The 20,728-nt window shown below is 35.9% G+C and overlaps 1 protein-coding gene and 1 long non-coding RNA gene across 4 annotated transcripts; one reads left to right on the top strand and one right to left on the bottom strand.

Moving 5' to 3' along the window:
• The first annotated feature begins 131 nt into the window (after positions 1–131).
• LOC127874182 (uncharacterized) lies at positions 132–3,246 on the top strand. Its single transcript, XR_008046686.1, has 3 exons — positions 132–457; positions 2,800–2,917; positions 3,108–3,246. It is a non-coding gene; the product is annotated as an uncharacterized LOC127874182 (long non-coding RNA).
• Positions 975–13,739, bottom strand: LOC127874179 (uncharacterized). 3 transcript variants are annotated; one of them, XR_008046685.1, is made up of 9 exons: positions 13,596–13,739; positions 11,792–11,874; positions 7,513–8,649; positions 6,891–7,277; positions 6,446–6,612; positions 6,166–6,341; positions 5,729–5,939; positions 4,881–5,542; positions 975–4,115 (listed from the first exon to the last, which is right to left on the bottom strand). XR_008046685.1 is itself a non-coding variant. In XM_052418373.1 (8 exons), the coding sequence occupies exons 2-8, from the start codon at positions 11,832–11,834 to the stop codon at positions 5,291–5,293; spliced, it is 2,373 nt and encodes a 790-aa protein (XP_052274333.1). In that variant the 5' UTR covers positions 11,835–11,874; positions 13,596–13,739; the 3' UTR covers positions 975–5,290. The 3 variants fall into 3 exon arrangements, 2 of the variants coding, with proteins under 2 accessions (XP_052274333.1, XP_052274334.1); XM_052418373.1 differs by having other exon boundaries at positions 975–5,542; XM_052418374.1 differs by lacking the exon at positions 13,596–13,739 and adding an exon at positions 13,025–13,365 and having other exon boundaries at positions 975–5,542.
• Between the last annotated feature and the right edge of the window lie 6,989 nt (positions 13,740–20,728).

The following is a 20,728-nucleotide window of genomic DNA, read 5'->3' as shown; positions in this document are numbered from 1 at the left end:
CTATATCCAATAGTAGCGTAGCCAATCACTGGCTTCCATATGTTGTTAATACCGTGTCACGGTTTTCAAGCTCAATTTATCATATGTTTATGACTTGCACACTTTTGTTCACGCACTTGATATGTCTACAGACAGATAACTTAACTAAACTATAGCATATTTCACTGTCAGACGTATCGGATTACTGACACGAGCCACAAGGATATCTCGCTGTTTCACCTTGGATTATCTACGGAAATGTTCAACGCATCAAGTGGAGTCTTATCCAGATGACATTGATGCGTCTTTTGTTTACGAGTTCGTTCAGTTAAAAATCATCTTAGAAGCGTACCAAGACAAACAATCACCCACGTGAGTGAAATGCTGAAGTTAGATGGAGGTCAACTACAGAACACTTTTCCAAACGTTGCCATCGCTTCACGAATATACTTAATAATTCCAGTTTATAACTGTCAAGGTGAGAGGTCATTTTCAACATTATAACGCGTTAAATACTATATGAGGAACACCATGAGTCAGGAAAGGTTGACAACATTGGGGCTACTGTCTATTGAATGTCAAGTCAAAAACAAGACTTCACAAAGCTGGTCCATGACTTTGGCCAGCTGAAGTGTCTCGTAAGAGACTTATTGGCTGGAATCTGTTACATGTAACGTGTGTGTTAAGTTCAGTTAATAAAATAGTTATACATTATTTAACTTGTTTTGCTATACCGGTATATATATATATATATATATATATATATATATATATATATATATATATATATATATATATATATATATATATATATATATATATATATATATATATATATATATATATATATATATCGTTACAACATATAGAATGGGACCTGAGGGAAGGGTTCCCTTAACATGTTGCGCCTTGGGCCCTAAAACAGCTTAATCCGGCTCGGAAGATATGTACGCACAATCGCACACCTATTATGTATCCATCATAGTAATTATAACCATGTTTTGTTGTTTATTTTAGCAAGTCAACATTAAGATACATTTTAAGGCTACTTGCATTTACATTTCTTAACATAATTCATTTGATATTGTTAATATACAAGTACTACACGTTCAATAACAAACACGTCCAGATGGCTTTATAATCATTTGCACGCGACCCATATGTAAGAGTTCAAGTAGCTTCACAACAAATTAAATATATACAATAGGCAGAGCATATGCGTTGAAATATGCAGGCGCCTGAAAAGTGCGTGCAAATTTTCTCATACAATGCGGGGTCAGAAGTGATATTTTGCATCTTTATCCATAATCAAGTTTATGTTATTAGTTGTTCGCTTGCATAAATAACTGTCATCAATCTCCATGCAGAGTTGTCGTTCCATGCCTTCACATACAATAACTGCCATTAATCTCCACGCAGAGTTGTCGTTCCATGCCTTCACATACAATAACTGACATCAATCTCCACGCAGAGTTGTCGTTCCATGCCCTCACATGCAATAACTGCCATCAATCTACACGCAGAGTTGGCGTCCCATGCCCTCACATACAATAACTGCCATCAATCTCCACGCAGTATTGTCATTCCATGCCCTCACATACAATAACTACCACCAATCTCCACGCAGAGTTGTCGTTCCATGCCCTCACATACAATAACTGCCATCACAGGTGGTTAGCGTGTGGCTATGATATTATTTAGTGAAAACATTTAAGTAATAACCGAGCCTTAACAATGACCAATCGAGCGTTACATTGGTTGTTGCATAGTAAGAGGGGGTAATCATGTGATAGTGAAGATGGCGACATCCATGCCGAGACAGGTATTTTCGCCGTTTTATAACCTTTATTATTTTTTTAAACGCTACTCAATTTCCAGCCATGTCAGCAAGAGAGTGATAAGCGTTTATTTCATATTAATATTCGCTATATATATCGACTTTACTCGCTTCGAAATTTCGAAGCGAGTAATGTCGAGATATAAAGCGAATATTAATACGAAATAAACGCTTTCTTACTTATATGGCTGGTAATTTACCGGCATTTACACATTTAACAAAAGAAATAAAGGGTATAAAAAACGGCGAAAAAGACATGTTACGGCACGGACGTCGCCAGTTTGACTTTTTTCTGATCGTCACGTGATTACCCCCTCTGGTAGAATGTTTATCATACAACAACAAGGTGCCTGTACCACGTGACTGTTTAGGCTATGTGTGGGACTATCGGTTGTCAACAAAGTATCGCTTTAGGTAACGTTTTTGATATTTTATTCATTAATTCAAAACCATTAAAAAAAACAAAGACGAGTGCCTGGTCATTGTCAAAATACACAAATTTGTTAAGTTTGCGCAAAATTAATTACGTATTTTTTTTTCCAAAAGTGCAACCGCGTGTTCGGAAACACATGAAGTGTAATGCTATGTGTGGTATATTTATTTATTCAATCAACAGAAACGTTCATTATAATATTGTCGAAGATTAAAAAATAGGGCGGACATTGTAATTTTTCACCGAGAAGCTACATGCATTGTATATTTGCGCAAATACATCTTATTCGGAGTGTGTGTATTAAAATGCAATAATGCTATGTGTGGGACACATTTTTGAAATGCTATGTGTGGTATACAAACTAAACTAGAGAATCGAAAGATTGACATAAACGTCAATAATATTTTAAGTCTTTCTAAATAACAAAAATGGTCAATAAAACATTGTTGGTACTGTTTTGCGCGCCTAAAATATGATAATCACGACGTTCATGTTACTCAAAATTATCATGAATGTCGATAATTTATATTCATATTTTGTTTACTTGTAGAATGCCATTTGTTTGCGAACAGTGTGGTAGAGAGGTCAAAACACAGTCGGGGATCTACAAACACAAAGCCACCCACGCACGGACAGGAAAATATTTCTGTTGCGGCAAACCTTATCTTGTGAGTTTCCATAAAATTGATTGTTGCAAAATTTTGAATTTTCAGTGAATTGTTACTGCCAACTAATGCACTTGTTTAATACACAAAATCGTAAGGATTGTTTGTGCAAAGTGTCATGTGAATATAATTGTAACAAAACTACAAAAAGTAAGTTTTACAGTTTATTTCATCTGTATTTTGTTCTTTTCAGGGAGACTAAAGTATTTTTGGAAGCACCTTGAAGAGACGTACTGATATATTGATCAATGAAAAGTTGTCATAGAAAGTAAATGTTCACAAGTTTAAAAGACTGTTTGTTTTTATTACCAGATGGTGCCAGTATTGCAGTGAAAGAAATCAATCAAAGTAAACATTAAATAACAATTTGACAATTCAACAAATTTAACAACATTTAATGTTTATTACTTGGTGCAGTAGCAACAAGATCTTTCAGCCCCCTTTCATGACCGGGGCAAATGAGTATTATCATGAAACATCTTCAGTTATTCAGATTTCATTTGAAATTGAGTTCATGAAGTATTAAAAAAATTCAATATGTTTGTTGGTATAATAAACCCCCAAGTCAAGAAATTTTGGCGATGATAATTTGTTACGTGTTAATTGGAGCATGTATATGTTTGTGAAGCAATATTAGCAAATTCATAAATTGACTGATTACAATTACTTTGTGAATACTGATGTACTTTATGTATTTGGTGTTTTAATTTCTATTGTAACATGTGCATGCTGGTTATAAAGTAATGTTATTTTAATGCAGTGTTTATTTTGATATACTTAAGATATTCATACGGGGATGAAATGGGAAACTTAATAGACGACAAACAAGCATCATAGGGTTTATATTGTTATTTGTTATGAAACAACTGTTTTATTAACATACATAATCAGATTTTATATTCATCAAATCAATTTCAGTAATAACATAGATACAAACCCCATATATATACACACATATTAATACAAACACTTTGTTTTGATTATGCCAAAATACATATCAAATGGTATGTTTACATAGTAAGTTGAAAATGCTTTCCGTGAACATCACAGAATGAAGCTGCGTCCCTGTCTCTGTCACTGTGTTTTAGATAATTAACTTGCCGCATAACACCTTCCGTGTGGTTTGATGGTGTTCCTGTAATTCTTACACAGCTTCGCACCTTAAAAGCGTTACAAATCCTTCGACTTATCCTTGTCAAGTCTGAAAAACAACAGAAGTAAAACCCATTTCAAAGCAAGTGTTTTTACTTTCTGTATCATTCATTTACAACAAAAACTGGACCAAATTTAATAATCTGGCAGAAATATCAATCGTGATATTTATTTTAAGACAATAAGTAAAAAAAAGAAAATATTATATTTCAACATAACATGTTTGTTAAAAAAGACAATTGATTGGATATAAATTATACAGTGTGTTTTATTTAAAATGTATGTTCAGTTAAACAAAAATTGTTTAAACATTACACCATTACTTCAGTATTCCATCATGTAACATTTGTTTAATTTGATATATTTTCAGTACAGACTGATCAAGATTCTTACAAAACTGTGTTCAGATTAAATGCACTACTTACGGGCAAATTCTTGTATACCACACATAGCATTCCAAAAATGTGTCCCACACATAGCATTATTACATTTTAATACACACATTCCGAATCAGATGTATTTGCGCAAACATACATTGTATGTAGCTTCTCTATGAAGAATTACAATGCCCGCCCTATTTTTTAAGCCTTCGACAATGTTATAATTAACGTTTTTGTTGATTGAATAAAAAATATACCACACATAGCATTTCACTTCGTGTGTTTTCAAACACGCCGTTGCACTTTTCGGAAAATATACGTAATTAATTGTGCGCAAACTTAACAAAGTTGTGTATTTTGACAATGACCGGGCACTCGTCTTTGTTTTTTTGTAAATGGTTTTGAATTAATGAAGAAATTATCAAAAACGTTACCTGAAGCGATACTTTGTTGACAACCAATAGTCCCACACATAGCCGAAAAAATCACGTGGTACTGGCAACTTGAACAAATCTAGTAATAAATCTATACACATTTGTCTGCACGACTCGAAGTAAGTGAAGTAATAAAATTAAACAAAACGACTATATTACAATATGAATACCGCGGACTGGTAATGTACATGTTTTCAAAAGATTAGCCGAATAAGTATGCTTTTGATATACTAAAGCTCACAATTAACTCTTCATCTTCACGAAAACAAGAATACACAATACAGTCTATGTATATACAAAATAGTCTATGCATAACACAATCAAATGTCAGTGACAATCCACTCATTTAATTGTTTTTGTTGTTTGACATTATTTGCATTCCAAATAGCCGGCACGTTGGCAACCTTATTCTATAAAAGTATGCTACCAGCAGTAAGCACGATGACACAAACTAGCATTCCAAACTTTCTTAGACGTTTACCATAGTCGATATTTTTAAGAGCAACGACACTATTCAAGTTTCCGGTGTCGCATACGTAGCTTTGGTCTTGCACTGGTGTTATCGTTTCAAAATGCTTTTTACTGCTCGGATTCACATGCTCTGCTCGAATGGCAAATCTGCGCAAGTGTTCACTTTGTTCGCTTGCTCCATCCTGACAATTCTGACAATAAAACCATATCAATATATATCAATAATAATAATATAAATATATATATATATGAAACCAATTATCTTTTTTATTTTCGAATTCTAACTAAACATGTATAAATGTTGACATACTTTAAACCAAACCAAGTATATATATCTTGTTATCTTTAGACCACAAAGATATCGGTATTCCATTCACCTGTGTTGTATCTTCTGTGTGTAGGTTACAATCTTCTTTCACTGAAGTATCAATAAAACTGCTACCTCTCACTGCTCTGTTAGCATCAGCTTCATCCTTACATACGTTGTCCGTAAAGAGTTGTGCATCCAAAGCCGGGACAGTTTTTAAAGAGGAATTCATATGGTCGTCATCAGCGTCATGGATTTTGTCTAGTCCAACCTCTAATTCCCTGTATAAGTTGAAAACATATAAGTCTTGTTAACTTAATAATAGCATTCCTATTTGAATATTCTTAGCAAAAGATGTTGAATAACACTGTGCGATAATTGTATTTTAAAGATAATAAAGATCGGATTGATAATGCTGTTGATTAACGATATCCTCTCAATGCAAAATAATATTGAACAGTGAACCGACTACGTGTCTTGTCCTCAAAAAAATGAATTAAATGTTACCTTTTATTTAGGAGTTCGCCGTTTCGATTATCACTTTGATGCATTTCTTCTTCAGTGACTTCATGTTTCTGTGATTCTTTGTAATTGCTGTTACATTCATCGTCGCTATCATTAGCTTCTAGTATCTTATTCTGATCTCCGATTTGAATGTTTGTTGCTCTGTGTATGTTGATGACCTACAAAAACGACAACACCAATAATAATGAAATAAGTATGGTAATATCAGGTACGACATCCTAAAATATTGGCAACCGGATTGTTAATTGAAAAAAGCTCTTACAGTTTTATGATAGTGGACAATAGGTGACGATCCTCCTGCTGCCTGTCTGTTGATTTTCTCAGATTCATGTACGCAATAAATTGGTTCATGTCTGCGTGGGTGTCTATCATTTTCTGTATTATGTAATTCAGGTCCAATTTCAAAGTCGCTTAGTAATGGTAGTGCATCTGTACATTATAAAAAAGTTAAAACATCAGGGTTGAATTAATAACAAATAAGCATGCTCGTAACATTTAATGAACTCAAAATGTTATGAGTACTCTAAACGATTATGCTTTTTGATCAATATAAAATATGGATTTCTTGATTATGTGCTACACATGAATATTATATTCCGATTTACGTAGACCTAGCATGATACATAAATGTACAACGAAATGTATCTCGAACGTATCTATGTTGCCGTTATTAATCAATAAGTAAGCTGCACATTAAACGCAATTACCTTGTTTGTTCAAGTATTCGTTCTGATTGACATCAGTAGTTGTTTGTGGTAGCAAGTTTTCAGCGACGTTATCTGGACAGGGTTTTGATTGATTTCCTGACCCCGAATACGAGCCAATATCATCGGAGTGCAACAGTGTTTCAAACTGTGGTATTAACGCCGCTTCCCGCGCTGCATCATTTGTATAAGTTTTACCGCAATACTGACCTCCAACTGATCGGGACTGTTCATGTCCAAGTGTGTTCACTATATGGCTTTGTGTTTGATTTTCTCCACCATTTGCTGTCCCTAAACAAACGGAGATCGATCTTCCGCTTTCATCAAACGATATCATGGTAAGTGGCTGATACAAACTGTCATCAGTCTTCATCGTTTCCCTTTTCTTGCCTGAAAGACCGTTAAACTCAAATTAAACTTTAACACACTAGTATACATACTATAAAGTAAACAGCATGGACTCGTCATTTCCTTTTTATATGACAACATTCTGTTTTAAGTCCATATTTTAGTACATATGAACAACGTTTATTTCTCTCTTTGCGTAAACACATCTAATCAGTCCATGCATAATCGCTAATAAATCCACACACTTAAACTCGCATTTACATGCAATCTATATTACCTTTCTTTCGCTGGTCCTTAAATTCGGATTTAGAGTGTGGCTCAAAATGTTCAGCTGCTTGATCGAAATACCGACTTGGAGGACTGTGTGGACTAACTTCATCAGTAAAGTCATTCATGTTTCCTGCCTCGAGATGATCTGCATCTGCATATGTTCGCTTCTGCTCAGCTGCACTGCGCCCATAGCTTTGCTTATCACAAATTGTTGGAAGATTTGTCGAATCTGACCTCTTTGGCATTGGTGAAGACATTGCCATGTCACAATGTAAAGTGCTTATTGAGGAAACACGGAGTTCCGAATTATTATGTTCGGTCCATTCAGTTTCAGGTTCGTTCTTACCAAAGCATTCATTAACATTTGGAGGAGCGTCGGTCAGAAGGGTGAGGTCTTCGTTACTAAAGCACATTTTGTCTTGAGTCTTACATGGTTTGCTGAATTTGAAATCTGACAATTCATTATTTGTTTCGGAATACGATGCAGATGTGTTTTTTTCTTGGTTTGATATCCATACTTTCTGCATGTTTATTAATTTAACATCGGCATTCTTTCTGCTTTGAATCCGTGACTCAATCAAACATGTTACTTGTTTTAAATAGTACTGGTCCTTATTATAATAATTCAATCCGTTTAGTATGTTGAGTCCTGTAGGGATTTTAAATGTTCCATTGCGTTTTTCAGTGAAGACTGGAACAACGCACCACTGCTTGTCAGGATTTTCAATGGCTTCCATTAAACAAACTTCGCTGGTAAACTCCATCCACTTATCCTTTACGAATTCTTTTGTAAGGTAGATGAAAACGTATGTGCTTCTGTTAATTGCATCACTCAGTTGCCCAATTTTTCTGATATTTAAAGCAATTAGTTCACCTTCATCGTACAAAAGAGCACGAACCTTTTCCCTATCTTTCAGCTGAATATCATTGACAAGGTGGTCTCTGAAATCGGCAGCACTTTGTCTATCGTTTTCGTGGTATAGAATAAGAACGTCTATATTAGCTACTTTCAGCTCCAATGGCATGGTGTCCAAGACGTATTTATCAACACGACATGCATTGAAAGAGCATGCGCTGAGAGAGCTTTCAGGTAAATTACCGATTTCATTTGTAATGACATCTCCAAACTGACGCGAGTGATTATCTAAAAAACAGGATAAGCTAATAAGACATACACGCATACACACACATTGTTTTGTATTTTGAGCATTTCTTTGTCTGCCTTATTTTACGGAATATCAATATCAATGTTACAACAAAAATGACATCTGCGTGTATATCTAATAAATGCACTTATACATGTGTAATTAAACTCAAACTATGTGATTTTGGTGAAAGTCTGTGGTTTTCTTTAAAAATAATCACGCATTTTAGTAAATATTGCACGATGCAACTCATATAAATAAACAAGATGGCCAAGATGGCCCTAGTTCGCTCACCTTTTTTACAAGGCCTTGTTCATTGCTTGGTTGAAAATTCAGTACTCTAGAGCATATTAGATTGGTTCCCTTCTGTTTACTTTTGCGGTGTGAGCATATGAATTATTCTGATTGAGTACTGCCCATTTGCATGGGTTTTTACAATGCAAATATTTGCAAGTAATGCTAACTCTACATGTGTTTACAAGGTTTTTGTAAGATTTGAACCTCGTGACCAAGATTTTGACCCCACATGACCAAATGTCAAACTTTGCCTAGATATTATCAAGAAAAACATCCTAGTCAAGTATCTTCATTATTGGACCAAAACTATGGCCTCTAGTGTGTTTACAAGGTTTATGTAAGATAAGACCCATGACCTAGATTTTGTCCCCACATTACCATACGTCGAACTTCCTAGATATTGTCCAGACAAACATCCTTGTCAAGTTTCATCATTATTGATCCAAAACTCTGGCTTATGGAGTGTTTACAATGTTTTTGTAAGATTTGACCTGCTGACCTTTAGTTTGACCCCGCATGACCAAACATCACACTTTGCTTACAAAAATAAATATTATGACCAAGATTCATAAAATCTGAAATAAACTTGTGACCTCTAGAGTGTTGACAATGATTTTTTTAATAATATACTGACAATTTTGACAATCTCAGGGCAATAATTCTGGCATTTATTATGCGAGTTTGCTCATTACTTGACTGAGATCTTGTTCCCATATAGCTTCTCACCATTTTTGATAAAGAATGCTTGAGAAATGTGAATGCTAGAGTGTTTACTAACCAAATGTGGACGGACGGACAGACGTCGGACAAAGACCGATCCTAGAACCTCACCTGAGCAATATGGTGAGCTAAAAGGTGTGTTTTTCTCACCGATCTGAGCCATTGTCCAACTTGTCCGAGATATCAATAAAACTAATGTCTTTACTAAGTTTCATGATGATTAGACAAAAAATGTGACTTCTAGTGTGTTCACAAGGTTTCTCTATAGTCATAAAAGGAAAACTTCCCCACCCCCTGGCGGCCATGTTTTTAGACCGATCTGGACCATTTTCGAACTAATGAGATAATAAAAATAACCAATATTTTCACCAAATTTCATGATGATTGGGCAAAAAATGTGACTTCTAGAGTGTTCACAAGCTTTTTTACTTTATTAATATAAGGAAAATGTGCCACCCTCCTTGCAGCCATGTTTTTCAACGGACCGGAACCATTTTCGAAGTCAATTCTCGTATCTAGGAAACAAATGTTCTGACCAATTTCTTGAAAATTGGGCAATTATGTGACTTCCAGAGTGTTCACATGTTTTTACAATATACATAAAGAGAAAACTGCCCCACCCACTGGCGGCCATGTTTTTTTACCAATCTGGAGCATTTTCGAGTTAGTCCGAGATATCAATAAAACAAATGTTTGACCAAGTTTCATGATGATTGGGCAAAAAATGTGACTTCTTGACTGTTCACAAGCCTTTTATACTATATAAATATTACGAAAACTGCCCCGTCCCCCAGGCAGCCATGTTTTTCAACGGACCGGAACCATTTTCGAACTTAACTCACGTTTCTATAAAACAAATGTTCTGACCAAATTTCATGAAGATTGGACCAAAAATGTGACTTTTAGAGTTTTCACATGTTTTCCCTATATACATATAGAGAAAACTGCCCCTCCTGATGGCCATGTATTTTCACCGATCTGGGTCATTTTCAAACTCGTCCGAGATATCAATAAAACCAATGGTTTGACCAAGTTTCAAGATGAACGGACAAAAATGTTGACTTGTAGAGTGTTCACAAGGTTTCTCTATAGCCAAATATGGAAAACTGCCCCGCCCACTGGCGGCCATGTTTTTCAACGGACCGGAACTACTTTTGAACTCAACCAACATATCATTAAGACAAACATTTTGATAAAGTTACATGAAGATTGGGCATGAAATGTGACTTCTACAGTGTGTACAATGTTTTTGTTTTTTTTAAACCTAGTGACCTAGTTTTTGACCCAGCATGACCCAGTTTCGAACTCGATCGAGGTATTATTGTGACAAATCCTCTGACCATGAAGATCGGACAAGAAATGTGGCCTCTAGAGTGTTAACAATGTTTCTCTATAGCCAAATAAGAAAAACTACCCCGCCCACTGGCGGACATGTTTTTCAACAAACCGGTCCCACTTTTGAACTCAACCAACATATCATTAAGACAAACATTTTGACAATGTTACACGAAGATTGGGCATGAAATGTGACTCTCACAGTGTTGACAATGTTTTTCTTTTTTTGACCTAGTGACCTAGTTTTTGAATCAGCATGACCCAGTTTCAAACTCGATCGTTGTATCATTGGGACAAAGTTTCATGAAGATCGAACAAGAAATGTGGCCTCTAGAGTGTTTACAAGGTTTCTCTATAGCCAAATAAGGAAAACTGCCCCGCCCACTGGCGGCCATGTTTTTCAACGGAATGGAACAACTTTTGAACTCAACAAACATATCGTAAAGACAAACATTTTGACAAAGTAACATTAAGATTGGGCATGAAATGTGACTTCTACAGTGTTTACAATGTTTTTCTTTTTTTTACCTAGTGAACTAGTTTTTAACCCAGCATGACCCAGTTTCGAACTTGGTCGAGGCATCATTGGGACAAATCTTTTGACCAAGTTTCATGAAGATCGGACAAGAAATGTGACCTCTAGAGTGTTTACAAACCAAATGTGGACGACGGACGGACGTACGACGGACAAAGACCGATCACAAAAGCTCACCTGAGCAATCAGGTGAGCTAAAAAGCTGTGGGTACATATTCATTTCTATTTGAGACTTTTTGACATTATCTACTTGCCTTTGGTGTTTGTATACGTTTGGTTGGGTTGATTAGAAGGCATGTCCAACAGTTTTCTTAAGCTGCCCCCTCAACTCCGGTTTCTGGAAATGTGGGATAACAACCTATTATATCATCTCAAATAATTGACGCTGTTGATCAATGTTACAACATTTCAGTAATTCGATGGTGTTGTTTGATTTACAGCTGTCCCGTTTAGTCTACCAATGAGATTCCGATATTCATCAAAGACATTTGTTTGAATGTATTAATGACATTATCGCAGATTTTATATTTTCATTTGATTGTAAACTATTGCACGTGCTAGATTAGTCTAGTTCAATAAAGATTTGTTAAACACGAGTTCTACTCATTAAACGCACTTAATATTGACATTATTCGATGAAAGACCTCAATTTTCGAGATCACGTGTTTGAAAAATTCAGCCCAGATTATACGCGACAAGATTGGTAATGCACATAGTCTGTATGAGAGTGCTATTATGTTTTGAAAAATGTGAATAACTCGATCATATATTACGGAGAGTCCTCATCGCTATGCTTTTTTTCAATTACAATGATCAGATCGTTTAATCGTAGACGAGACATAATATTCAAGCTTATCGTGCAATAAGTAACACGCAATATATTGCAGTTTGGTTATAACTTATGCTCACGCTACCACTTAAAGTGAACAAGACCTGCTAACAGCGTTAAATTTGGAATGTATACATGCATACAATGTATAAAACGTTTTCTGGTCTGATACAAATATTGCCTTCATGGGGTGCTGGGCACTTTCTTTATAAGGCAATACGGAAACATGGTGGACGCTCTAGATGTCCTGGTTGTTTAACCCAATCATCATTAAACTTGCTTAGAACGTTTGTTCTTATGATATACCATTCGGCTAAGTTTATAATGGTACCGAGCCGTTGCAAAACATGGATGTCGTGGATGGGGCCGTTTTCTTTACAAGACAATATCCTTATGATCATTGTAGAAGTCAAAGTTTTGCTCTAAATTAATCTGATCCAACGAAATCTCGACTGATCCAAAATGGTCTGTTTGTCATTGGTGGTGGGGGTTGGGAATGTTAAACTTTTACTAAACTATAGAAGCCACATAATCTTCAAAAAAATCTTGATAATAACATATATGCCTATGATATATCGTCTCTGAATAAAACTGGTTCTGACCAGTTGAAAACTGAATGTTGAAGTTTTCATAAAAGGAAAGCATGTGAACACTATACCTGATTCAATCAGTTTCGTTTTTAGGGTTCGTTTTTAGATCTAATGTGAGCGCCCATTGGCATGTGTAGCCTTCTTGTCTTTATTTCGTTCAAAAACTTCGTGTCCATACCAGTTCCAAGCATCGTTTCATAAGCTAGCTTAATGTTGTTTCAACGTCATGTCGTTAAGTACGGTTTTTCCAATAACGGTATTACTCCTAACGAGTAACGTATTAAAATGTTTGTGGGTTTTTCTAACTGGCATGAATAAGCCAACGATAAAATTTCAGCTTTTGTGTCTTTCAACGCGATAATGTTATTCTAAACATTACAATCATATGTCATTATGAGTATTTGGTTTCAATCTTACCACATATAATTAATAAATATCACCTTTTTAAGGACTGTTTTTTAACTCTTTGTGTGATACATGAATTGTCCATTCAACTTTCGATTTCAAAGTTAAAATCAATTTAATCGTTAAAAAAGAGAATCGTCAAGTTAAACTTAATAATATTGTAATTATAAGTCATAATATTAATATTAATAAAATTTACAATGAAATAGATAAAAATGTATTGTAAAACCTTACCTAAGCAATCACCTAAAACATAATGGAATTCACAACAGAAATTCCACTAAGTCACTTCCACAATGATGTCAGCGTTAAAAATAAGATTTACTGATTCGTATAACGCGTGCACTGTCCTATGTTTACAATTAAAGATCTCCCAATACTGACTAGCCTTGGCGCGGGCTTGGGCGAGTCATTTCAAAAATTGGTAGTCCGACAGGGAAACAAGCTTTATTTTAGAAAAGCTTGAACCCACAGCTGATCACTTTTTTCTAAGATTTAATATTCATGCTTATAAAAAGGGTTGGGTAATAAAAGGTTTAAATACTATATTTCCGTCAGTTACACTAGTAGTATGCTTGTTTTATGCTATATGGTGGATGCTGAAATAGTAATGGTTCGGGATATGTTGGTAAAAAGTGCAGTCGCAAACAGCTTAGCATATGCGTTTAAATATGTGCAGGTATTTGAAAAGTGTTTGCAAATTGTCTAAAACATTCTGAGTGAGAAGTGTCAGTATATTATTATTTGGTCGCGTTAGCGGACAGCTAAATTTACAGAGCATATTTTGCAAATCAGCGTGTGTGTTGTTGTAGTTTATTTACAGGTCGTTCCCGCGTCTTCACGACTACATTTGGTATCGACCTGCCCCTGTGATGTTTCAGGGGGGACAATCTCCAGATAAATTCTTGTCTGGACGCCTCCGTCAAGGGAGTGCAAGCACCGCTCTGCCTTTATGGCCCCTCTCGCTGTCACCGGCTGTCGTCTTCATCCCCGAGACGGTTTCCCCAGCGCGTTGAGCGCACTAGGTACCGCCGCCCCGGGGTCCCTCTTTAAAGCCACACCCTCGATGTTCATGGGTTCCCTCCCGAAGGAGCCCCGAGTCCGTCCCGTATGTCCTTCCACTGGTGGTCCTGCTGTCCCGCCGTACCCGTCCCTCTACAGACGGGACCTCTGGACCGGTACGAACAGGCGAGCTCTCGACGATAAACAGCGGGTTGGTCAGATCCGCTGCATCCTGGAGAAGACAGCAGTCTCAGCAGTGAAGAAGACGTCCGGCTCGAGGGTGACGGACTCAGCTGGATTTGCTGAGCCATCCGCAGAAGATCAAACCGTGAGAATCAATCTTCTGCAGGCGGCTCCTGGCCTCGGTCGCGACGAGCACGCTCCAGCTGCTGACCGAGTTTTGCAAATCAGTATGTGCTTAGAAGCCTTAAGTACGGTAAGAACCACAACTCACTCTGCAAGGGACGATTACCGCTGCCTGTCTGCAGCAGACCATTCTATACATAGATGGTGACGTCACTACGTTATTGTCAGTAAGACCGGTGTGTACACAATGGCAGCAGACGACAAATGATTCTGCTCTATCAGTGAGTTTATATACCAGCTTGTAAGTCGACATTGGCAAGTCTAGTGTTTATCATTAAAATCTGTACATATTGGCTGCTTTCAGGGAAAACGGGGCTTAATGCACGTCAAATAAGATTAGCCTGTGCACTCTGATTAGCCTGTGCAATGCGCACAAGCTAATCAAGGACGACAACAGCGAACAACTTCAGCGCCTTCAGCGCTTTGATTTTACTTAATAGTATTGTCATGTAGTGTACTACCGACTACAGGGGCATGCATGGACGTATTGTGAGTATACTTACCATGGCTAAGGACCAGGACGAAGGCTTGTCCCCTACACCCTTTAAAAGTTCCAAATGGAACGTCGTATATACATTTTGGAGGATAATTTACACCTAGATCTGCGTGTAAATAAAATTATTGTTTAAACTGAACGACAATACCGGTGAATTATACTGTAATAATGTCATTCGGTCACAACAGATTGATTTTTGTATAATAATGATAACGATGGTTTGACTTATGGCAAGGTCTTTTAATGCGTTTTTATCGGTTTTAATTTTTCGACATTTCGATTCTACTGTAATATTTCGACTTAAGCATGCACGTGCGTAAGCCCAGGCTCGTACATGGACTCAACGAGGTCGGACGGATATCATTCGTTTTACAAGTATGTACCCCACAATTTGCATATCAAATGGCTGTGTGCACAGACTAATGTGTCGAAATGCCACTTTTCAATGATGATAACGTTGTAACCTGAGTAACGTCTGAGTAAAGAAGGCAGGCGTTACCAAAATGTTAAAACAACTTTCTACATGTAGAATTACCATCGCTCCAAGAACGGCGTAATATCAACCACCTCGTGATGCTCTACAAAGTGGCCGAGGGGCTGGTGCCAGCTATACAAGCAAGGGCTAAAAGACATATTAAGGCAAAACGATATAGTAACTGTTTAACATCAAATATACTAGACAAACAAGTGATTAATAAAGATATAGGCTTTGTGATTCAAAACACAAATAGTACACAAGTAAAAAACTAATTCTTCGTGAAAACCATCATAAAGTGGAACCATCTGGATAGTAGAGTGGTTCATGCAGAGACAGTTGAGGGCCTATGGTCTGTCCTTCATTTTGCCTAAGCGCGCTCCCCGGTGTGTCACGCCGTAACTGGCCCTTCACCGTACCGTACCAACCGGAAGTAGAAGGCACTGACGTCACACCTCTATGAATAGAATGAAATCTATTTCCTGCTTCGGAACGTTTTAATTGGGGGAGGTATAAAACCCGGAAATATCCGGAAAACCCGGAAATCTTTAAGGTAAAACCCGGAACCGATATAAATGGTTATAACTGCATTATTATTCGTCCGATATTAATTATAATGGTACCGTTGAAAAGAAGATCCTCTACAGATTCTAACCATATCAAAATATTTTATGGCAGGGTCGTAGTCGGTCTGTAAATCGCGGACAAAGTCGGCCTGTTTTGACTTTTTTTTTAACACACGCAAATGCCGTAAAGAAAACCCGGAACCGATATAAATGGTTATAACTTCATTATTATTCGTCCGATATTAATTATAATGGTACCGTTGTAAAGAAGATCCTCTACAGATTCTAACCATATCAAAATATTTTATGTCAGGGTCGTATTCGGCCTGTAAATCGCGGACAAGTCGGCCTGTTTTTACGTTTTTTTTACACACGCAAATGCCGTAAAGAAAACCCGGAACCGATATAAATGGTTATTACTGCATTATTATTCGTCCGATATTAATTATAATGGTACCGTTGTAAAGAAGATCCTCTACAGTTTCTAACCATGTCAAAATATTTTATGGCAGGGTCGTAGTCGGCCTGTAAATCGCGGACAACGTCGGCCTGTTTTAACGGTTTTTTTACACATGCAAATGCCGTAAAGAAAACCCGGAACCGATATAAATGGTTATAAATGCATTATTATTCGTCCGATATTAATTATAATGGTACCGTTGTAAAGAAGATCCTCCACAGTTTCTAATTATATATAAAATAGTTTATGGCAGGGTCAGAGTCGGCCTGTAAATCGCGGACAAAGTCGGCCTGTTTTAACGGTTTTTTACACACGCAAATGCCGTAAAGAAAACCCTGAAAAGGAAAAAGGGGTTATTTACATTATTATTAATTCGATATTAATTATAATGGTACCGTTGCAAAGAAGAACCTCCACAGTTTCTAACCATGTTAAAATATTTTATGGCAGGGTCAGTGCCAACCTGTAAATCGCGGTCAAAGTTGACCGAAAAATACCGTTTTGTTTTTGTACACAAAACAATGCCTTGAGGAAAACACGGAAAAGCTATAAGGGACTATAAAAGCATCCTTTTTCTAACCGACCATACATTTTTGGTACCGTTGTTATGGTTTTCTTCCACTGTTTCTAAATATGTAAAAAAAAAATTGTGAGAAAGCATAATATGAAATAAGGCGATGCATCAAAGCGAGCTCAATTAATCTGTAATAGAAGAAACCACGGACTCTAGAAGACAAGATACAATATACGCACCTTGAAGAAACTAACACACAACTTATATACAGATAATATTTTAATTAAATCATTAAAGGCACTTCCTAGCAGAAGAATCTGGAGTTCGTAAAGACTGTTATAAAAATAACGAAATGAACTCTCAATTATTACTTTAATCAGCAATTCAACAACAAACGGGCCATATTAAAGGGTGTCATATGACCTAATGAACTGAACTGTTAGCCCAAAACCCCGCCCAAAACAGCTTGTCATACTATCCGTTGCCAGCCTTGCAACCACAATTTACCTACGAAGGTCAGATCGGGATTCGAACCCGAAACCACCCATTAGCCATCTAAATAAGATATGATTCCGGCCTGGGTTGCTCTTCCAATTAAGCTATTCTGACCTTTTGAAAAATATATGGGTAAACTGCAATTCTGTTGAATAACATGATTAACATGCTTAGAAACACTTTTCCAAAGAATTACATGTACATTTCATTGAAATTGTTTTATGATTTAGAACGGTATATTGTCAGTTCAAAAGGTCACACGAGGCAATGTTTGAAAGGCCCACAAAAGCTTCCGTTTGTAAAATAGTGATAAATTGCCGACTGTGTAGTTCAGATAAACCCTTATTTTGCACAAATCTGGAAGAAAAATATCAGGATCGAAAACCAACTGCAGATAAGAGCATCAGAACAGTCCTTGTAACTAAATTACTTCATTTTTTAAAGCCCACAAAAGCTGCTGTTTGTAAAATAGATAAAATCACCTCATGTCGGCACACATCTGAAGTATATATGGTTCGACTACCAACTGCGGATAAGACAGACAGACAGACAGACAGACAGACAGACAGTTTATTCAGACTTATACACAAGTACATCGTCTTCATACTTAAGTTTACATATTATTTTCTGTCACGTAACTAGGTATAACAAATAAACATTACATAACATAAATATACATTTAGGAATACAAATACAAATCAACTATCAAAGCGGTAATGAAACTTATGGAACAGTATTATTCAGAATCGTATTTCTTATAACAAGCGCTTCTTTTATATATTTACATACATTGTAAATTACTGATTTGTCACATGAAAGTAATAAATTGTGGAATTTATATACAGATGGGTTTTCATAATAAATACGGCCTATAAATTTTTTCCTTAAATCAGAATAACAGCGGCATATACAAATAAAATGGTACTCATCTTCTAAATCCAAGTCATTGCAACATAAACAATAACGTTCATTACGTGGTATGTTATTTTGGGCGTATCTGCCAGTTTGAATTCTCAAAGGATGTGCAGAGACTCTTAGTCTTACAAAAAATAATCGCAGACGTCTAGGAAGTAAGTCTAAATATGTTTCATATTCCAAACAGCTTTTAAAAACTTTATACATATCTAATACAGTACTATTATTCATTTTACCGTACCACTCTTGTTTAAAATTGTCAACAAGTCTACATTTAAACTCGCTAATAAAACTATTAACTTGAACAACGTTTGGATTTTCAAATACATAACCAAATCCAAAATTATTTAACATGCTCTTGACATTTGAGACCCAGTTCGTATAACCTTTATTACAATCGTTCAAGGTTTGTTTGTACACATTTTGCATTATGATATTTTCATTTCTCAAAATTTTAAACCAATATTTAATAATTTTAACAAATCTGTTTATATACAATGGATATCTACCTAATTCTCCATAAACAGCAACATTAAATGTATTTATTTTTACCTGCAGCAAGCGTTTGCAAAATTTTAAATGTATACGTTCTATATCATCTGACTTCGTGAAACCCCACACTTCTGAGGCATAATTTAATATAGAACCCACAAAAGAGTCAAATAACTGGCAAAATATTTTCGGTTTTATGTCAAATTCATTGCATTTAAACAATAATGTATTCAATGCTTTAAGGGCTTTACCAACCAAATGTTCTTGGTTTAATTTAAAGCTTCCAGTATAATTCAGCACCGTGCCTAAATAGTTAAAGTTATCAACAACTTCGATATAATTACCATTGTATGACCATTTTTCATTTTCTTTTAGTCCCCCTCTTTTCCGAAAAAACATTATTTTAGTTTTTGCAGTGTTAACATTTAGCCCCCAAGCATTGCAGTATACATACAATTTATCTAAATGTGATTGGACCTCAGCAGGTGACTTGCCTAAAATAGCCATGTCATCGGCAAAAAGTAATAAAATCAACACAATATCATCTATACTCAAACCAGAGTTAATGCTATCTTGTAAGTAAAGTTCAAGATCTTCGACAAATAAAGAAAACAAGATCGGCGACATTACCTCCCCTTGCCTCAGTCCAACCGCATAGCTAAAATAATCTGAATAAGATGAACATGATTTAACACGTGACTTAACATTCGCATACATATCCTTCACTATTCTAAGCAATTTACCTTGTATACCAGACTTAAACATTTTCAACCATAATGCATTGCGGTAAATACTATCAAAACATTTTAACATATCGACGTAAATAACATACAAACGTTTATTTTCATTCAAATAATTTTGGACAATTGACATCAGAATAAAAATAGCATCAACAGTTGAATAACCTTTTCTAAATCCGAACTGCGCATCCGAAATATTAGTGTTTTCATTGCAAAAAGTTTCAATGCGTTTATTTAAAATCGTGGTAAATAATTTTGAGAAACAGCTAACTAAGGTAATCCCTCTATAGTTATTTACATCATTAACTGAACCTTTTTTATGCAAAGGGATTATAACCCCTTCTGTCCATTTATCTGGGAAAAAGCCCGATACAAAAATACCGTTAAACACATCGCATAAATGGGCAGATAAAATATCACTACATTCAAGAAAATATTCATTCAACATACAATCACTACCCGATGATTTATTACGTTTTAAATGTTTAATCGCATTACGAACTTCCTCAACAGATATAGGCAAGTCAAGTTCAGGAAATGAAGAATTTTCTAAGTTAAAATCATTATTTAAGCAGAAATCCTCTGCTTCAATATTACAAACATCTGGTATATTACTACTTAGGTTTTCAAAAAACTTTGTAAGAGCAACTAAACAGTCCGGGGCTATTGCACTTTACCGGTACGCACTATAACCCAAGCCCTTGTAATTAGTGTTAAGTTGCGCAAATTTCGGAATCCATGATGGCAGCGTACCGGTAAAGTGCAATATAGCCAACATAAATAAGGAGTTAAAGCGGGACTGCATGATTTGTGTCAAATATGTTAATCAGCAATTAAACAACAAAC

Source organism: Dreissena polymorpha, chromosome 3, assembly GCF_020536995.1.
Source record: "Dreissena polymorpha isolate Duluth1 chromosome 3, UMN_Dpol_1.0, whole genome shotgun sequence".
NCBI classification, from domain to species: domain Eukaryota; kingdom Metazoa; phylum Mollusca; class Bivalvia; order Myida; family Dreissenidae; genus Dreissena; species Dreissena polymorpha.
The sequence above is the reverse complement of the archived record's forward strand: the minus strand, read 5'-3'. Positions and strand labels throughout refer to the sequence as shown.

Excerpts from the sequence above, each read along its gene's own strand:
- LOC127874179 (XM_052418373.1), bottom strand. The coding sequence starts at position 11,834 with ATGCCTTCTAATCAACCCAACCAAACGTATACAAACACCAAAG. Across the intron at positions 8,650-11,791 it reads AACGTATACAAACACCAAAG|ATAATCACTCGCGTCAGTTT; the intron begins GCAAGTAGATAA and ends CCTGTTTTTTAG. Across the intron at positions 5,940-6,165 it reads GGCGAACTCCTAAATAAAAG|GGAATTAGAGGTTGGACTAG; the intron begins GTAACATTTAAT and ends CAACTTATACAG.